General features: G+C 39.4%; 1 protein-coding gene across 1 annotated transcript; it reads left to right on the plus strand.

Annotated features, from left to right (window-relative positions):
* The first annotated feature begins 7,979 nt into the window (after window positions 1-7,979).
* Window positions 7,980-18,519, plus strand: LIN7A (lin-7 homolog A, crumbs cell polarity complex component). Its single transcript, XM_019473565.1, has 4 exons — window positions 7,980-8,051; window positions 10,429-10,638; window positions 16,138-16,346; window positions 18,477-18,519. Exons 1-4 carry the CDS (start codon window positions 7,992-7,994, stop codon window positions 18,517-18,519), a joined length of 522 nt encoding a protein of 173 aa, XP_019329110.1. The 5' UTR covers window positions 7,980-7,991.
* Window positions 18,520-19,190: the final 671 nt, after the last annotated feature.

Raw genomic sequence — 19,190 nt, forward strand, 5'->3', positions numbered from 1 at the left:
AAAAAATGCTTTTATGATGTAGCTGTGCTTTCCTGAGCATGCTTATCACATGAGATAATTTAAAAAAGCAGAACACAGGCATAAAACCAGAAATTCCACTTGATATTCAAGAGACACAAAACTAAACACAACATCACTAGAGATTTTCCATTTTCATTGAGCTACCACGGGTTTATGGCTGAATGGAAGCACTCCACTACATTATTTTTGAGCTTGAGTAAGGTTACAGAGGTAAAAAGTCATTATGAAAGAGGAAGGGTGGTCTGGTAAGCTGCATACCTCCATGCTGCTTACATACGCTTTTGGTTGTGTTTGACTTGTTTTCCTTCTTTTATGTCCTCACCTGTTCAGGTGTCATCTTAAATGGACAATTACATCGGTTTGTGGGTTATTTTGCAGAAAAGCAAATACTGTTTGAAATCTCGACAAACCTATCATAAAGGGCATAGATATCCAAAATGAAACAAAGACCTACAAATACTTCCAGTGGAGAAGAAGGGAAGATTACCAAAATAGATGAAAAAGACACAATTACATCCAACAGTTATAACTTGAAATTGGACAAATTTAGCATAGAAATAATCCATTTTTAATGGAAATGCTGTTAACCCGTTGACCAATTTCCTAAACAAGCTGGAGGCTTGAAATGCACAGACCTTTCTAAAGACTCTGTAGTTCAAGCAAAAATTGTGATTGGTGCAGAAATTACCAGATGAGATTCCATGGTCTGTGGTGTACAAGAGGTTAAAGGTGACCCAAGTCCCTCCTGATCTTTGTAGCATTTAAAACGCCCTTACCCACTGATGTGGTAGAAGTATGATCTGAACTGAGTGCTGAAGTACAGCTCTGGGGGATTCTGTCCTGGCTTATGAACCAATGCATTCCCCTCCACAGACATAAATGTATTGGGTTAAGCATGGAAAATAGAGGCAAGAGGCTGTGGGGAAGGAAAAAATACCAAACAGAATGCGAAGAGGTAAAAATGATGAAAACAAAGTAGGGGGGGAAAAAAGACACAATTGGTTTGTGCTGCAGGTGGAAGTTTGCCCTCAAGAAACAAGGCATTCACCGGCACTACAGTGGAGGTCAGTAGCTCTCCAGTGCACCTTTGCACTGTAACTTCTCCCTGTCACAAGAGCAGGCATCCTCCTGCCCCAAGGACTGGTCCACGCACACCAAATGAGATGATATGTGGGTCTCACCTCTTAGGTCAGAAGGAGGCTGAAGATCTAAGAATCAGCTGCAGATTTTGGGGAAGAGGCCAGCAGCTATGCTGAATAAAGCACATACACACAGACATGAGCTCTTCTCACCATGGTAAACGACTGGCTGAAATATTCCTTTCCACTTGACATCTTAGAAGGGAGAAATACTTACTTCATCCTTTCCAACATACGAAGGCAATTAGGAAGACAGGGATTCAGTGCAGTTGATGGCAGAAGCATCATACTGAGGTGTAAGTAAACAACAATTTCTCTTTTATAGCTTAGGCTCAGTTCTGCAAGGATGCACACATGTATACTGTTCCATTGACATGACTACATAAGTGCAATGAAGCCGATTATGTCTTCCTTGCACTGGTTATTCTTACGCTAACTGTCCCCTCTGTAGATGTCCCTGCCCACAGCAGGGGGGTTGGACTAGATGACCTTTAAAGGTCCCTTCCAACCCAAACTATTCTATGATTCTATGATTCTATGATACTGTCTGTCAGGCTCCTCCTGTCTTCCCTTCTTTGGAAGACTTCTTCCAAAAATAGATATACAATTCTCTTCTACATTGAAGCAATAAAAATTATGGCAGACGAACTAAAGAAACTAAACCCAGATTATGACAATATATGTGTTAAACATCGTTTATCAATCTCTTTGCAGGTTGCTTCTTCATTCCACCCTTTTACCTGCTTACCTATGGCACACACTTAGGTTGTGACTTCTTGAAGGAAGAGTTTTATGTCTTTTTATATATTATCATACTGCAGGCACTGTGGAAACACAGCTGGTTACTACTTTTTACGTGTGTTATCTCATGTGCTAAGAAACGCCCCAACATTTTCAAAAAGGTTACTTCCTCACTTACAAATATCAGAAAAGTTTTTCTGGGCCTACTACTTCACAGGTCTGAATTGCAATGTATTCTGTCTTGGGATTTGTTTGTGGGTTTTTTTGAACGGTTGTTCATTGCTGTAAAATGATTTCTGCCTCGTGTCTGTTCCCTTCTGATGTTCAGACCAAGTTATCCTGAAGTCCGTTGAGTATCATTATTGTAGGTACAGTTGCACTTAGAATTACATAATACTTCATCAGGGGATGAAGCATTGAATACCTCTTACAGGAGTTAATGGAACAAAATCTGTTTAATTAAATTGTAACTTCGAGAATTCAGCAAAAAAGATGCTGCATCATTCAGGTTGTAAACAGAATGGTGCTTCTAGCCATCTTTATAAAACAGGCTGCTAAGTGCACTGTTACTCCTGGACCTCCTCCTAAAGCTTCGCATTGACTTAAATAGGCCAGCCCAGTACGTGCTGCTTTGTTATGAGTCCGTATGGAGTAATTTTTGTTAAGAAGCTAGCTCCTAAAGTACCTGTAAGGCAGTCCCCCTTCCTGTGCTTCAGTAATGCTAAACCAGCTGCTTTGCCTCCCAGCTGAATGCGTGGCAACAAGGACCATCATCATAACAATAATACCTGCTGCATCTGACTCACTACAGCTCCTGCTGGGAGAAGTAATAAAATGTATATTTCTCTGTGCCAGCAAGAGCTGCCACAGTACAAGGAGGATTCACTTCCAAGTTCAGATTTTCTAGTTGTAGTGTTTCTCCCTCACGCTTTTTGTATTTTTTGAGTACTGTGGGAGAATAACTTTAGATTATGGTGTCTGAGGAGACTACCTGCAGAAGCTGAAAAAGTCTGAGATCTATATTGGTGCTTTCAGGACTATTTCTTGATCAGAGTGTTGTATTCTCTGCACCACAGGAAAGAGAAAACAAAGCCAAGTACGTCTAGCTCCACAGCACAAATGACACACATTACCATTTACCTTACAGCTGCAGCTTTGCATCTTGAAACATTGACATTTCACCTATAATTTATTAATGAATTGTGGAAACTTTTCCCTGGGCACTAGACCATTAGACTGTGTATGGAGTGTGCCAGCAAATAATATTACTAAACGCCCATGTAGTCTTTTAGACACTCTAAAAAGAAATAGCTGTACATACAAAAATAGATATGCAGCTCTTTTTTAAATTAGTAACATATAGTAACCGTCTAGATACCATCCTGGGCAACCGGCTCTATATGGCCCTGGTTGAGGAGGAGGGTTGGACTAGATGACCTCCAGAGGTCCCTTCCAACCTTAACCAGTCTGTGATATGTTAATTGTCTTTCTTCAACTCATTCATATTACACGATGATGTCTTTTGAAATGATTCATCTGTCATGGTCAACAAAGGTCACTGTTTTAAAAGACTTCTTTAGTAAATATCCTAAAGGAGCTTTTCAAATACTTATAATTAAATTCTGCACCTTTGTCATCTTCTGTACTAAGCGATATTTTGTCCAAATAAGGAAATATACAGAAGATCTTAGAAGGACATCTTAAGGATAACATTGTTAGATTCAGGAGAATCGCTATATGCTAAAAATGTAACCAGATGTACAGATAATAGTAGGCACTGAAAGGAAAGATTTTATAAAAACATTTCAATTACTTGTCATGTACAATGGATTGAACAAGAAGCTATATTCCACTCCGGGAGGATTTAAATGCCACCTTATTTAGTTTGAGAACAAAGAGATTTTCAGTTTATCTGTTCTGTGTACATAGAAGAGGCAGCAGAATGGATTCGTTGTGCACAAATCATGGCTAAGGTGGTGCTGAAAACAGCGTAGATAAAGGGGTTAGTGTGGCTACAGGCAAACAATGATTATTTACGGACTTCAGTGTGCTTTTTGTGCATTGCTAGAATGAGCAATGGTTAGATCTGAACCCTACAAAGAGTTTAAGGGGCTTGGTGGAACAGGTATGGTTAATCTGTGTTTGGTTGTTAAACTGATTTAATAAGAAGAAAGTTATGTAGGTGTATGTTTTACCCTTCCTAAACTCAAATTGCATTAAACATTATGTAACAGTCAAATAGGACAATTAGATTTACAAGTGCCTCAAGCAGATATTCAAGACTGGTGACATCTGTTGCTTATAGGGAGTGAGATTTGATATGCAAGACTTTTTTCCTAAGAACTGTGCTATAGATATTATGATCACTGATAACTCTTTGCAGAATGCCATTTTAAATCTGTTATCATTGAGAATTTACAAATGAACCCAAGGATTATATGACATTATTGATCATATTTTTCACAAGTTTTTGAGTCAGTTGATTTTTTTTTAACATATTAGTTTAATCACACACTAGTGAGTTTGTTCTTTCACCAGTATACAAATTAGTTACCAGGATATTGGATATTATGAAGCCTACCAGCTAGGTACTGGTAGGATGCAGGCAATATGGAGTTATATGACATCAAACCTAGCAAATATTCACATGAACGTATCATTACAGCTCGCCTTTGTGATATTCTACCTTAGTAATGAATATTTTAAAGAACTTCTTAGTAACTGTTCCTATATCTGAAATATTGTGACCTGTTTTCAAAACAATTTAATGTCATAATAGTTCAATAATCAAATATATGCTTTTAGACATTATAGCCAGCCACAGGTTTTATAGCTGTGCAAGCAGAAATGATGTGTACAATCTGCTCTCATGTTTTAAGACGAAGGGGAACCTGCAGATATCAAGAAAATACAACATTATCAGTGCTTCGATACAGTATGGGTTTTAAAGTAACAAGTATTCAATGATTCATTACTGCAATTACACAGTATTATTCTTATATAATGTAGTAGTTGTTCTTACATAAGAATATGTCCTACAACATAATACAATAAACGTTGAACTGCTCTGTGCAAGATAATGCTGAGTATGTAGACTCAACCTATTTTTATGATGGCATCATCCAGTACAACGATAGAACAAATCAGAGATCCTTTAGAGGCTATAAAATAGCTTTCTTTTTCCATATTTTTAAAATTAAGGGCAAAATCCTGGCCTCTACGGACGTCAATGTCAATTTTACCAATGGAAGCAAAATTTCATTTCAAATGGAGAAAGCAGGAAGCTTTTCACCGTGCTCCTCTTGTCTCAGTTTTCTTGACTGGCCCAAGTTTTTCTGAATTAAGTCCTAGAATGACTTACGTGCTGACAATAGTCAAGACAGATAATCTTTTTGCTGTACTTTGAAAGTATTTAGCGTATTTTAGATCTCTCAAATAGATTGCATTTGTTATCTCCTTTCCTTTTTTGCCTTTCCCTTGTGTATGATACCCCTCAAAAAAGGTTTGGGGATCAGTCATCCCAAACATTTTACTACTCAAGAGTGTTTGATGACCACTATGTCTGTCCACTAAGATCAGAAATGAGCCACACATCTTAATTCCGTTTAAATGTTTGTAGCAATATGTTCGTCAGTGTGTAAGTTTTATAATAACAGGCTCAGTGGGGAGAGATACATCATTATGATACTGCATAACAAGTCATCGGGGGATGGGGAAGTTTCACCTATCAATGGGACAAGCCGTTGTTTGTAGGTCAATTAAGTACAGGATCTGACACCTTCTCTGCCAAAGTAACATTTACATTACCAAAGAGGGAAGTTTTGGCACTCCTGCTAAAGTATCAGCAGATCAGTGAAAGGTAAATATATTTTGGAAGGTGCGATTGAATCTGCACTCCTCAAGGACCCTAAGGAAGAGATTGCTGTAAAAGCTAACATACTCTACCAGCAAAGGTTCTTTCTGAGGAATGCAGCCTGAGACATAAAGCACATGAAAAGACAAAATTCCTGATGAAGTAGGTCAAAATGCCCAGGGTAAATCAGTGGCATATAGGAACATTTTTTTAGGTTTGGTGGTTTTATAAGAAAATTAAATGAAAATTTTTTTTTGTTTGCAGTAACTTTTGTCTTTAAAAAAAAATTCCTATGTTATATATAAATATTTTAATTTTTTAAGTTTGCTTTCAAAATAACTGGTTAGTATCAAGGCATTTTTTGATATTTTTCATCTAAAGTGTGACAAGTCTAGAGTGAATGTGGTGAATGGAGTTAAATCCAGTTGGTGGCCGGTCATGAGCAGTGTTCCCCAGGGCTCAGTACTGGGGCCGGTCTTGTTTAATATCTTTATCAATGATCTGGATGAGGGGATTGAGTGCACCCTCAGTAAGTTTGCAGACAACACCAAGTTAGGCAGGAATGTTGATCTGCTCAAGGGTAGGAAGGCTCTGCAGAGGGACCTGGACAGGCTGGATCGATGGGCTGAGGCCAACTGTATGAGGTTCAACAAGGCCAAGTGCCGGGTCCTGCACTTTGGCCACAACAACCCCATGCAGCGCTACAGGCTTGGCGAAGAGAGGCTGGAAAGCTGCCTGGCAGAAAAGGACCTGGGGGTGCTGGTTGACAGCCGGCTGAACATGAGCCGGCAGTGTGCCCAGGCGGCCAAGAAGGCCAATGGCATCCTGGCCTGTATCAGAAATAGTGTGGCCAGCAGGAGTAGGGAAGTGATCGTGCCCCTGTACTCGGCACTGGTGAGGCCGCACCTCGAATACTGTGTTCAGTTTTGGGCCCCTCACTACAAGAAGGACATTGAGGTGCTGGAGCGTGTCCAGAGAAGGGCAACGAGGCTGGTGAGGGGTCTGGAGAACAAGCCTTATGAGGAGCGGCTGAGGGAACTGGGGTTGTTTAGCCTGGAGAAAAGGAGGCTGAGGGGAGACCTCATCGCGCTCTACAACTACCTGAAAGGAGGTGGTAGTGAGGTGGGTGTCGGTCTCTTCTCCCAAGTAACAAGCGATAGGACAAGAGGAAATGGTCTCAAGTTGCGCCAGGGGAGGTTTCGATTGGACATGAGGAAAAATTTCTTTACTGAAAGAGTGGTTAAACATTGGAGCAGGCTGCCCAGGGAAGTGGTTGAGTCCCCATCCCTGGAAGTATTTAAAAGACGTGTAGATGTGGCGCTTAGGGACATGGTTTAGCGGACATGGTGGTGTTGGGTCGACGGTTGGACTCGATGATCTTAGAGGTCTTTTCCAACCTTAATGATTCTATGATTCTATGATTCTAGAGAACAAAGGCAGTGTGAGAAAGCCTTCTCCTTTCTCCTTACTGAAGATGTTTAAAAGGGAGAGTTAAGGACCGGAGAAAGTGGGCCAAGAGTGTATACCAGAAAAAAACAACAGACAGAAAGTTGTACATATTGGCAATGTTGATTTTATGCCATTTATGTGAATGTGCAATTCCTTTCTGAAGGGTAATCTGACACATTGTCCGTGTCTGACCTACCAGGCTGCCAGCCCTTTTTGCATTCCTAGCTGTGGTTGATGGAAACCAGTACTGTGACCTTTCTCCAAAATTTTATTTTCACTTCCATTCTTCAGCATCTGTATGCTGAGCAACTTACATATTTTTTTAACATCAGTCTCCTAAATCTTTAGTTCATAGGAATGTTCAGAGAACAAAGAAGCCATTGTTGGAGGCTAAGACACCACTCAAATCAGTTCACATCATTTGCATTCAAATCAGTTGCCTGGAGACACCAATTTTTGATAACATAGAACCTAACTGTCCTGGTTTTGGGAAATGATGTGCTAGAGATGGGAAGGGAATCGCGTTGGAAGATGTACAGTTAAGTTTGCAAAGTGTCATGAGAAACACAAATTGATGTTCTCTGTAAACTTAAGCATGCACAAGTTTAGCAGACACTTGACTATGTGATTGCATGAATACAGCATTAATGAAACATAGTCTTATGAGGGAAAGGGACTGTCCTGTCTGGGTTAATATAAAGTCCTTGTTTTGCTTTTTGCAAATTAATTTCATTAATTTGCTAATTAATTTCATTTTATTTTCATGAACGTTTTAGGTGTATCAATACATGCATGAAACCATAACTGTTAATGGCTGCCCCGAATTCCGAGCCAGGGCCACTGCAAAGGTAGGATACGTGCAACTGTTTAAATACGTGTTACCAAAGTGACCTAGTAATTGACTGTGCGCGTGTGTGTTTCAGGTATTCGTGTGTACACTGTAAGAAAATTTAGACATCAGTGGCAGCCCAGAGTCTAGAACCAGTGCTACTTCCCAGGTAACAATCATAATGGAAAATTTCAACCTTTATGCTGCTTCTGTAGCTTAAGAAAAGAGAATGATTTTATGGAATTTGATGCTTTTTGAAAAGTTGCTTTGCAAAAGCAAATCTACTGGTTCATTCTGTAGAAGTCTGCCTGCAACAACCAATATTTTAATGGACTATTTTCCCATACAGCTCATCCTGAGAGGACACAATGATTTGGGAGATAGAAACTAAACAGTCAAAATTCCACTTGTAACTAATGGGATCTGTAGGTACTGAGCAAGTGGTAAGGATGAGCAGTGACAAAAATGGCCTGACCAAGAGACTCCACAGCCAAATGCAAGCCCATTTTTCTGATGCATTACCTGTTTTAATAAAATATATTGTCTCTTTGTCCATGTGGACCTGCCTTTCTCATATCCTTAGGCCATGACAGCTACATTACTGCTACTACTAAAATGATAATTTTCTAAGGGAATTCACACAACCATGAAAGAACCCATTCTATATGCCAGTATGAAATATGCTCTGTATTTTCATAACATGCACAAAAATAGATGCTTCCAAACAGTGGAGATCCACCATGGCTTTCTTTTTCCCATTATCATTTTGTACTCAACACTATCTTCTGGGTGGTATAGCAGATACTATGCAAAACAGGTAAACCTGCAAAAGCCATAGATCTTTTTTAGAGATATTTCTTTATGGTCCCACTCCTGTGAAGTTAGTGACAAAACTCTCTGAAATCTTAATGGAACTAAGATCTTACTGTTATGTATTTATGTTAAGAGATTTTAATTCAAAGCTATTCAGAAGATGAAGGTTGGGAGTGTGTTACACAATGATTTCTACAGTATCTTAGAGAAGCTGTATAGTAGCCAGCAAATAACCTAATATACGCTAAATTGCAGTGTATTTTCCTTACTAAATAGAACGTTCTTTTCTGTAGGCTGTTCTTCTGACTTTAACCTTCTTCTAATTGAAAGTTAATGGACAATGTAAATTAGTAAGGTCTATGGTTCTATATAGAGAAATGTGTATATGAAATCCTGATTTGTCTACACTGCAGCTAAACATAGAAATTATTGCTGTGTTGTATAGCAAATGGGGAGAAATCCTATTAGTGTTTGCCATTCTCATTTCTTATTCATATAGAACAGCAGGGTTACAGAGCAATGTTTCAATATCGCAATATTTCCTGGTTATTTCTGGGCTGTCTGTATTGCATTCTCCTAGTGCATTCATGTCTGACATAAAATGTATGCATGATGACAAGGTCTGCATGTGCAAAAACATGTAACTGAGAATGATCCATTATGTCACATCATCCACTAGCTTCTATTAAGCATAAGCATTATTAGGATGCTCAAAAAACATTAGTGTAATGCAGAATTGTTCGAGCAGTTTGGACTACAAACGCATTGAAAAGGATAAAAGATTTTCTTAATGTTTATGTAATGATTTACTAAGATCTATAAGTAGGAAAATACTTGTAGTTAAAAATGAAGTATAAGATGTCATATTTTTCTGGATGCAAGCTTTACAGTTTGTTACGTGGGGGTTTTTTGCTAGAGTAAGGCTAACAATCTAGGATTTTTCTAATTGATTTATAAATCCATTGTCTTAAGATTTATTTTTTCAATAAAAGTTTTGATCCAATTATATTATAAAAACTCATATTCCTGTTCCAGGAGTTATTTAGTTTGCAAGATTTCATAAAGATTATAAATTAAACTTTCTAAAATAAGAATATCCTTTTAGGATTTTTTTCTGTGCCCAAAGAATAAAATAAATAATTCCATACCTCTGAAAGCAGAGCAGAGAGTTAACAATTCAGTTTATCCACTTTACTTCAACTAGGAACACAGTAGAGGTCACATTATCTTATCCCACAGTAATAAATTTTCTCCCTGTGACAAGGCAAAGAAGAAATGCACTAGTGATCATAAATATTCACCACCACGCAGTCAGGCTTCCCGGTGCCTACTTCTGGCTCTGCTGCTAACTTTCTGCGTTATCTTTGACAAGTCACCTAAACTCTCTATTTCTCTGCTTATTCCTTTATTTCAAAAGCATTGGCATGGAACTTAATATTTTTAAAATGCTTTCAGATAATCGGAAAAAGTCAGAGTAAGATACTGAAATGTTTTCACAGGAATGAATTCTTCCTGCAAATGAACAACAGAGTGTGTATCAGTGTTCTCCCTACACAGCCAAATCACTCGTGTTTTTCTTCCAGGCAACAGTTGCTGCTTTTGCTGCAAGCGAAGGCCATTCACACCCGCGAGTGGTGGAGCTGCCAAAGACTGATGAAGGCTTGGGCTTTAATGTCATGGGAGGAAAGGAACAAAATTCACCTATTTACATTTCTCGCATCATTCCTGGAGGAGTGGCAGAAAGGCATGGAGGGCTCAAACGGGGGGACCAGCTGCTTTCAGTTAATGGAGTGGTATGTGGAAATTTGATAGAGCTTTCATTTTTCATCTGGATTTGCATTTTTCACAGCTGTTCTAATACCGTGATTTAAAATGCAGCCATATGAAACAAAAAGTAGCAGCTCTGTGAGAGACCTTCAGTGTGCATTTGTGGTGCAGTGAGGCAAAGCTGCATCCACAAGTTTGTGCCACTACAATTTCTGTTGTAATGGAGGGTGCTTGAAGAGCTTCATTTTAAACCCACACCGCGTGCTTCATTTACAAGGAAGCTGTGTCTTTCTTAATTGATAATTCTGCAAATTCCTTTTGCAGTAAAAGCATAATAACAGGCTTTGTCGTTCTTGCACTTCATAGCTTCTGAGGCGCTCAGCCCTTTCCAAGCACAGTAATGCCTCAGTGGTACTTGTGCAGCCTTGTGACCTTCAGAGCATTTGAACACATAAAATCAAAAGAAACTTGGTAAGCACATTTGGTGCTGATTTGCAATGGAAGGTACATTCCAGCCTTCTCTCAGTGACATTCATCCAGTTGTGATATCTTCATCAGAGAAATCAGCCGTACAAACGAACACATACAGGGAGCACGTATTTTCAGTAAAAAGGTACATTTGTTACATAGTCATTTTTCATGTAAGTAAGTCAATACTTCAGGGTGGAGTGTTTTGCAGTAGTTTCACTGTGAATGTCAGTATGGAGGTAAAAATAGAAAGGGGTCTTGGAATAGAGAGGAAAAATAAGGCTCTAACTACATGATATCGGTCAAATTCTGCCTTTCATTTTGCTTTTTGTTCCCTTTTACAAGGGAATGTGAAGTACTGAAAGGGTAAGCATACTCATTCATATAACCCTACACTTCTCTTAATGAAAACATAATCCTTTTTCATGCAAAACCTCCATCTAAACGTTGTATTTAAATACACCAAAGGCACGTAGGAGGAATTCCTGAATCCAGTCATAAATATAAGACTTTCCAACTTAAATTTCCTCTTTGTTGCAAGCCCATAAAGAATGAAAAAAATGCTGTTTTCTACATGGTTTCATGTTGTCATCTGTTTCTCTCAACAATAGCTATTCCCTTTCTCTTGAAACAAAATATCAGTGCAACACTTCAGGCAGACTTTTTACAACTTCTTCTATCAACCATCATGTTCTGAAAAGAGAAATAATAGGTCTGGAAACTTACTCACCCCTGTACACAATGAGAAAGAAAAGATACAAAACAAAAAAAGAAAACCCACTGAAAAGATTATTTAGTCTCAGGGAAAAAGAAATCAACTGAACATTTAATAAGTAAATTGCCTGAACTTCACTGATTGGGAGTAGATCAAATAATTTTGTTGTTGTTCAGGTGAATAAAAAGACAGATAAAAAGAGTTTATATTCACTAATTGATGGATGGTTCTTGAAAAATCCTTTTACTGTCAACAGTGCCTAGGCAAATACCGGGGAGGAAAGTGGCAAACCTTCAGATGTCAAGATAAATTGAATTTGACTGTTGTCACCTCTATTTCATGATACTTTGTTCAAAAAATTTCATTAATGTGCTCTGGAATATACATTAGGTTAATGTGGCAAAAAAACACAATATAAAATTCCCAAGTGCATGTAGGCACATGAGAAAGTTGATTCCAAGATGCAACAGAAATATTTTCGCATTCAGATTCTAAACAACAGAATTTAAAGTTTGAATTGCAGTTGCATACTTGAAATAATGCCTATGAGCAACTGTTCATACACCAATCTTGGGCTGAATTAAGCCCATACAATATAACTCGTAAAAAGGCAAAAATTATAGAAGTGGTAATTTGTTTGCAGACAGCTTGAGACAGGAGGAAAAAGGTCTAAATTTAACATTCTTCACTGGGACTAGTTCACTCTGTGCTTCTCTCAATTTAACTGGAGAAAAGCAAATAATATACAGTAGGTACAATAGAACAGACGGCTCAGCAGTGGAACATAAAATGAAATATCTGTAGCTTGTTTGTGCTCAGAATTTGGTGGTTATCCAACTTTATAATTATCAACATAAAATTAGAGCTGCGTGCTCAGAATCCACATTTGTTATCCCAGCATGACTGGGATGACTGTTCCTTGAGCTGTTTCACAGGATGTTAAAAAAAGTGTTTTCTCATTATGCTGGGGATTTTGTTACATGCTTTTGTCCCACACCCCCTAAAAGTAAAGGAAATTGAAAGCAGTAAGCCCTGCAGATGGCTCAGCAAAGGCACTTGCTGGTGGCTGTTCATATCTGGCAAAGATTCTGCATTTGTCAGATACCTGGTGTGAGTCAGATACAGAAAGGGATACAAAATAGGTTTATAATGGCTAATTTCTCAGCCAAGCATTTGCTTACAGATATCTAATAGAAATACTCTTCTCAACTTGTGGGGTAACAATCAGATTCTTTTTTTTGTCTGCAAGACAGTGGGATTTTTTTCTTTTATATTTATGACAAGTCTGTGAGCCTGGATACAGTAATGGTTGGTGTTTCCCCACACCATATCTGCAGTTCTTTCAGCAGTTCTTGTCTCTACAGTATTTTGCATCCCTTTTTTTGGTGCAGTCTGCCAATACAATAAGAGAAATACAGACATAAATCAAAAATGTAATCAAAAATTACGTATTAAATAAAGATATACTTCCTTTTCTGGTATAAGCTCTTTTCCCTACTCCAAGGGGCTCTGCTATTTAAGTTGTGCAGCTACCGCTATGCAGGTGAAGCATTTGTAATGCCTTGGAAATACGAGTGCAAGCAGCAATGAAGACGTTAAGAGCAAGTATAGCAATCATATTAATGGCAACTGAAAACTGTAGTTGTTAAGACCTGAGTTAGGTACATTTGAAGAGTAGGATTCGTATTTAGCAGCACTATCTTTTACTTTGCCTTTGTTATTTTCCCCTCTTCGGTTATGGTTCAGAGCTTTAGGCTTAATTCTGTTTCATTACTATTCAAGTCAATGGGAGTTTTCCATTGACCTGGATAGCAACAAAGTCAAACCCTTCCTTTCTAATTAGAAAATACTGGCTTTAAACTGGAAGAACAAGGCCGGAGGCAAACGGGAAAGAAAACAGGCAATCATGAATTAAATACAATTTACTAAGTTGTATGAAGTATTAAAGTACACCATCTTGTTATTCCCCTACAGAACAGATACAATCACAATTGCTTATCGAGGTCAGTTAGAACTATCCAACTCATTGAAAGCAAATGAATATTTTAGCTACTTCATGTAGCTTGGGAGCTTACAATTTTTGTTCATAGCCTGTTCTAAGTTCATACTGTTCCACAGCAAAACTGATCACAACAACACTGTGTACACTGTCGTTTCCTCTGAATGTCCATGCAACGTCATACTGACCATGATTCACAAGCAAAAAATGAAATATGCCCAAATGCCCATCCCAAAATGCCAAATTTTATACAGTTCCTCTTAAGGTGAGCACTGTGTTTACAAAAGCCAGTATCAAAGCCAGTCACAAAGCAATGAGTTATAAAAGATAGCTAGTTACAGTATGTGTTAGTTATGATCCCCTCTTCTAACATTGAGCAGTTATGGGGTAGGGGACATGGGGAAGAGGTTTTAATTTGTATCTGTGACTTGTTCATTAAAGCAATTTCACAAAACACCCTGTGCATCTATAGCTTTTTATTTTAGCTCTCTTTGGAGCATTAGATACATTCACTGTTTCTTATGCAACAACAATTTCCTCTTTTTCAAATATTTGTACGGAAACTCTTTTCTCCAAACTACTTTTGGGTAGCCGTGCTTGTTCAGCAGATTTATCCCAATCACAATTTCTATAAATCCGGTCACCACAGATCATGAATTTTCTTGAAGATCTTTGAATAGGAGACCTACTGGAGGGATTTCGTGAACATACAGTTCAAAAACATGAAGTCATTTATTTCAACAATCAAATGTCTCTTTACTTCAAGGTTGTCTCTGTTTCTGGTAATCATTTCAGCACCTGAAATGACAGTCATTATTTCTCTAAGTTGCATTAATATTTTTGAAGCATCTTATCGTTTCTGTAGAAACTATTGGGTCCAGTCAGTTGACCCAGACACGAATAATTATTTGTATTAATATGTTGAAGAATATTTAACAGGAGAAGAAAGATAAATAGCAAGGCGATAAGCTTGAATTGTGTTGTTTCTATTACTTATGTAGAAGTGTATTGTGTCTGCTTTTTGAAACTTTCAAATCATTATTTCTAGCTCACAGTGTGCCACAGCAGAAGTAATTCTTATTCACTGTTCTTGCACAATGCCACTCAGTCAAATAGGGGAGGTGAAAACAGAAAGAATTTGCTTCTGACAGTTGCTATAACGATGCTTAGTTATTCTTTTAGCATGAATTGAACTTCAAATATTTTGAATGCTGCTGCTTCTCTTTGGAGGCCTATGGGTATAGTTTCATTTTAAATAGCATGGTATACGTAAGAATTTTAAAACACAGCATGTAGTAAAACTTTGATTTATTTTATGTGGGAAGAAAACTACTTATTTTTTAAATGGTCTAAAATCCATGTGAAGATCTCTGTGCGGTCTTTTTTTTTCCGTGCAGAGATACTTTTGTTTGTTGGAATGTATCCTACGACATACATGGGCAATCATACACCATTAGAAAATTTCTCCCTTTCTCTTAAGGTGTGGAACAATCCACATGCCTGAAAAGCACTCCGGTCAGTCCACTTAATGGTAGAAATTAAATACTCTTTTCATAGCAGAGTCACCTCCCCCTTTTGGAAATTTACTGTTTCAAACAATGTTAGCATAGAAATCAGAGCTTGAGCCCCTTTGGGAATACTTTTGATTTCACAGCAGATATCATCTTACTGTAAACCATTTTCCAGAAAGGGAAGGAAAATATATATTCCTTCAGCAAGAACTTGCAATGGTTCAGATGTTAGCGTTTGATTGCTTACAACTAACTGGATAAAGACTAGTTTATTTCCAATAGAGAACCCGTATCACATAAATGTTAAACGTGTGAGCAATGCCATTAACTAAGACGCGGCTTGTCCCTGAGAGCAGCGGGCATGCTCCTTCGCCTGCAGCTCAGCAACTGCTTAATCACCACATGTCGTTCCCTGCGGGATCCAAAGAGGGCCAGGGTGTAAGAAAGGAATTGCGATTTCAAACGTGCAATTTCCTCATTTCTTACCAACATTTAAATATTTATTTTTGTACCTTGCAAACAGACTGTTTGGGTTTTTACTGCAGGGTTTGGGGTTTTTTAACATTATTTTTGTTTGCGTAAAGCTTGTTGAGTATTTCCTCTCCTTTTCAATTAGGTTTGTAATGCAACCTAAAACAGATTTGGGTTATTTAAAATATGAAAATGAATGCATTCCCAGCAGTGCATAAATCTTACTTAACTCAACACTTACCCTTAATGGTCCCTTGAAAAATGTAAGGTGTGGAAACTTCCTAAAACCCTGACAGCCTTTCCGTATGAAAAAGAGCACAGAGCTCTAGATCGTTATTAAATCTGTTCTCTCTGCTCCCAGAGCGTGGAAGGAGAACACCACGAGAAGGCAGTGGAGCTGCTGAAGGCGGCTAAGGACAGCGTCAAGCTGGTGGTACGCTACACTCCCAAGGTGCTGGAGGAGATGGAGGCTCGCTTCGAAAAGCTGAGAACAGCCCGGCGCCGGCAACAGCAGCAATTGCTCATTCAGCAGCAGCAACAGCAGCAAACTACACAGCAAAACCATATGTCGTAGGTGAGAGGATTCATTGGTCTTCCCTAAAGCCCACTGACAGCACCTCACCTGGGCCAGCAGCTCCTGGGGTCCAGGGGTCTGTCAGGGCAGGGCCTGGCACAGGGGCCCGTCCCACCCCCAGCCAGGAGCAGAGCAGCCGTGGGGCACCGGGGCAGCCCCAGCCCCGGGCACCAGGCACCTCCCTGGGGATGGCAACAGCCAAGGCCAAGCCAGGCCCGCGGGTGGGCCCGGCTCACTGGGGCCTGTGGCCGGGCAGGGCAAGGCTGTGGGGAGCTGGAGACCAACCCTGCTGCAGCATCACTGGGGCAGGACCTGACGGCCCCGGGGGGCTGACATGGGGTCCTGGGCCAGGGCCAGGGTGGGGGGAGCCCAGGGAGGGGTCAGGGCTGGCAGTGCCCTCGGAGCCCTGGCAAGCACATACTGCAGGGAGGATGATCAGAGCTCATTTGTTGGTACATTTCCACATGGTCTGTCCCAGTAAAAATGCATTTTGAAAATAGGTGAAAGGCCCTAACAAATTCTGGAGCCAATTTCCAACTAGTCACCTCGAGATCAGTAGCCCCTATGCAGCTCTGGCTTACTTACCTACAAGCAAGACTGCATAAGAAGTCTGTAGTTCCTGGGAACATTTTTTAATTAAAAACCAGAGCATTTGTGACAAGTAAGACTATGCTACCAGATTTAGACACCGTTTAATGTATTTTCAAATACTCTGTTACCACTCTGCAACAGAACATCGAGATTTGCTGCTGGTACGTGAAGAAAAGCCTTCCTAGTCCCTTCCCTACTACAGGGAACCCAAACTTCACTCTGTGATTCCTCTGCAGGGAACCTACAAGTGCTTACTTCTCATCTCCAGTTTGATAGGAAGTATTTCATTCACTCTTGACTGACATTCAATATTACAATAGCTTCCAAGAGGCTTGCAAGTTTCCCAGTGTAGTCAAAACACATGGCATGTGAGGTACAGAGATTCTCCATATATGCAGTTTTTCTGAAATCAGTGAGAGTTTGTGACATGAATACATTTATAGATATGCTCCATTTGCCCAAATGAAATCAAGTAGGAAGCATGTCCCAATGACTTACATCCCAATCCTCCACATCTCATACCAGGTGTTCCCAAAACAGGATGTTTGTACCAGTAAGAGTCTACAGGTGACTCAGAAAGTCCCCAAATGGTCAGAAGTTGAAGCTCTATCCTGGTTTCAGTTGGCATAGAGTTAATTTTCTTCCTAGTAGCTGGTACAGTGCTGTGGTTTGGATTTAGGATGAGAACAATGTTGATAACACTGATGTTTTAGTTGTTGCTAAGTAGTGCTTACACTAGTCAAGGACTTCTCAGCATCCCATGCTCTACGGACTGAGAAGGCTGGAGGTGCACAAGAAGCTGGGAGGGGGCACAGCCAGGACAGCTGACCCAAACTGGCCAAAGGGACATTCCATACCATGTGACATCATGCTCAGTACATAAACTGGGGAAAGCTGGCCGGGGGGCCACTGCTCAGGGACTGGCTGGGCATTGGTCGGCGGGTGGTGAGCAATTGCATTGTGCATCACTTGGCTTTGTATATTATTACTATATTCTGTTTCAATTATTAAACTGTTTTTATCTCAACCCATGCGTTTTCTCACTTTTACTCTTCCAATTCTCTCCCCCGCTCAGTTGCCGACTGAGGTTAAACCACGACAAGCTCCCAGTGATGGTTTCATCGTTATTGATGTTGACAGTGACCTCTGTTGATATTTAGGGGGAAAAAAAACCACCTTGTAGACCCCCTGTCCTGTGACCACCAGAATTCCAGCTTTGATGCAGACAAAGGCTCCGAGTGGGATCTGAATCCCGCCTCAGGGCCCCAACTCAGGCAGGAGGTATAAACAGTAGTATTTCATGAAGTAAGTTTTGGGTTTCCATGTAAAATAGGTCCATTGCAGGAGATGAACGTCTTACATTAAGTTTTTCGTTTTTTCAGTTACCTAAATCTTTTCATTAGCAAGTAAGGTATTTTTACTGATTTGAAATTTTTCTTTAAACTGAAAGAGAAGAAAGGCAGGCAAAGACAGCCAGCAACGTAATTCCTCAATTCCTTGTGCTTGCTCTGAGAAATGTGTTTCTTTAATTCTAGGTTATTCTCAAGAAAAAAAAAGCCTCGATCAAGAGTTCAGTAATCAAGCAACCAGAGCTGTACTTCAGTATTCCAGCAAAAGGAAACAACTACAGGAACACAAAACAGAATTCATCTGGAGAATGTGCAGTACAAGAATAATAGAGTTAAGACAGCCATAGGGAGGGTACCTTCATGATAAGGCTTTTCAGCACACAGCAGTCACAGACATATAGTACTTCTGTGACTCTATTCTTAATGAGAACAGCATGATAGGTAAACCCTATGAAACACAGAAGTCCAGGGCTTCCAAATAATTCTGTTTGATCTAATCTTGCACTCCTTACTCTGACAAATTGGCCCGTTGGCTTTCTCTAGTCACTGAAAGTTTTGTTTTAAGGAGATCAAGATTGGCTGCTTTTGGGGACAGAATCTTTCTCTACAGTTATCTCCAGAAATGAACAACTACATCAGTTCAAAATTTTGCCACAGACATCAAACTCATACATCACGCTTCATAGCCACTTTGTACTATATATTGTAGAGCTGTTTTAACCTAACGTCCTGTTTATAATTTTCAATTTTCCCTCTGGAAATAGCAATTTACTATATTTATAAAGTATTCCATTTGTAGGAGCAATTGGCTTTTTACTCTTCGTGTTTCCATATATTTTATTATGCATCAACAGAGTGAGAAAGTTTTAGGTCAATTTTAATTTTATTAGTAGTAAAGTT

Source organism: Aptenodytes forsteri, unplaced genomic scaffold (genome assembly GCF_000699145.1).
Source record: "Aptenodytes forsteri isolate BGI_AS27 unplaced genomic scaffold, ASM69914v1 Scaffold71, whole genome shotgun sequence".
Taxonomy (NCBI): domain Eukaryota; kingdom Metazoa; phylum Chordata; class Aves; order Sphenisciformes; family Spheniscidae; genus Aptenodytes; species Aptenodytes forsteri.

Bases quoted from the DNA above. Each gene is read 5' to 3' on its own strand.
- LIN7A (XM_019473565.1), top strand. From the start codon at position 7,992: ATGCATGAAACCATAACTGTTAATGGCTGCCCCGAATTCCGAGCCAGG. The intron at 8,052-10,428 runs GTAGGATACGTG...TTTTTCTTCCAG, and splicing joins GAGCCAGGGCCACTGCAAAG to GCAACAGTTGCTGCTTTTGC. The intron at 16,347-18,476 runs GTAGGTGAGAGG...CTTTAATTCTAG, and splicing joins ACACAGCAAAACCATATGTC to GTTATTCTCAAGAAAAAAAA.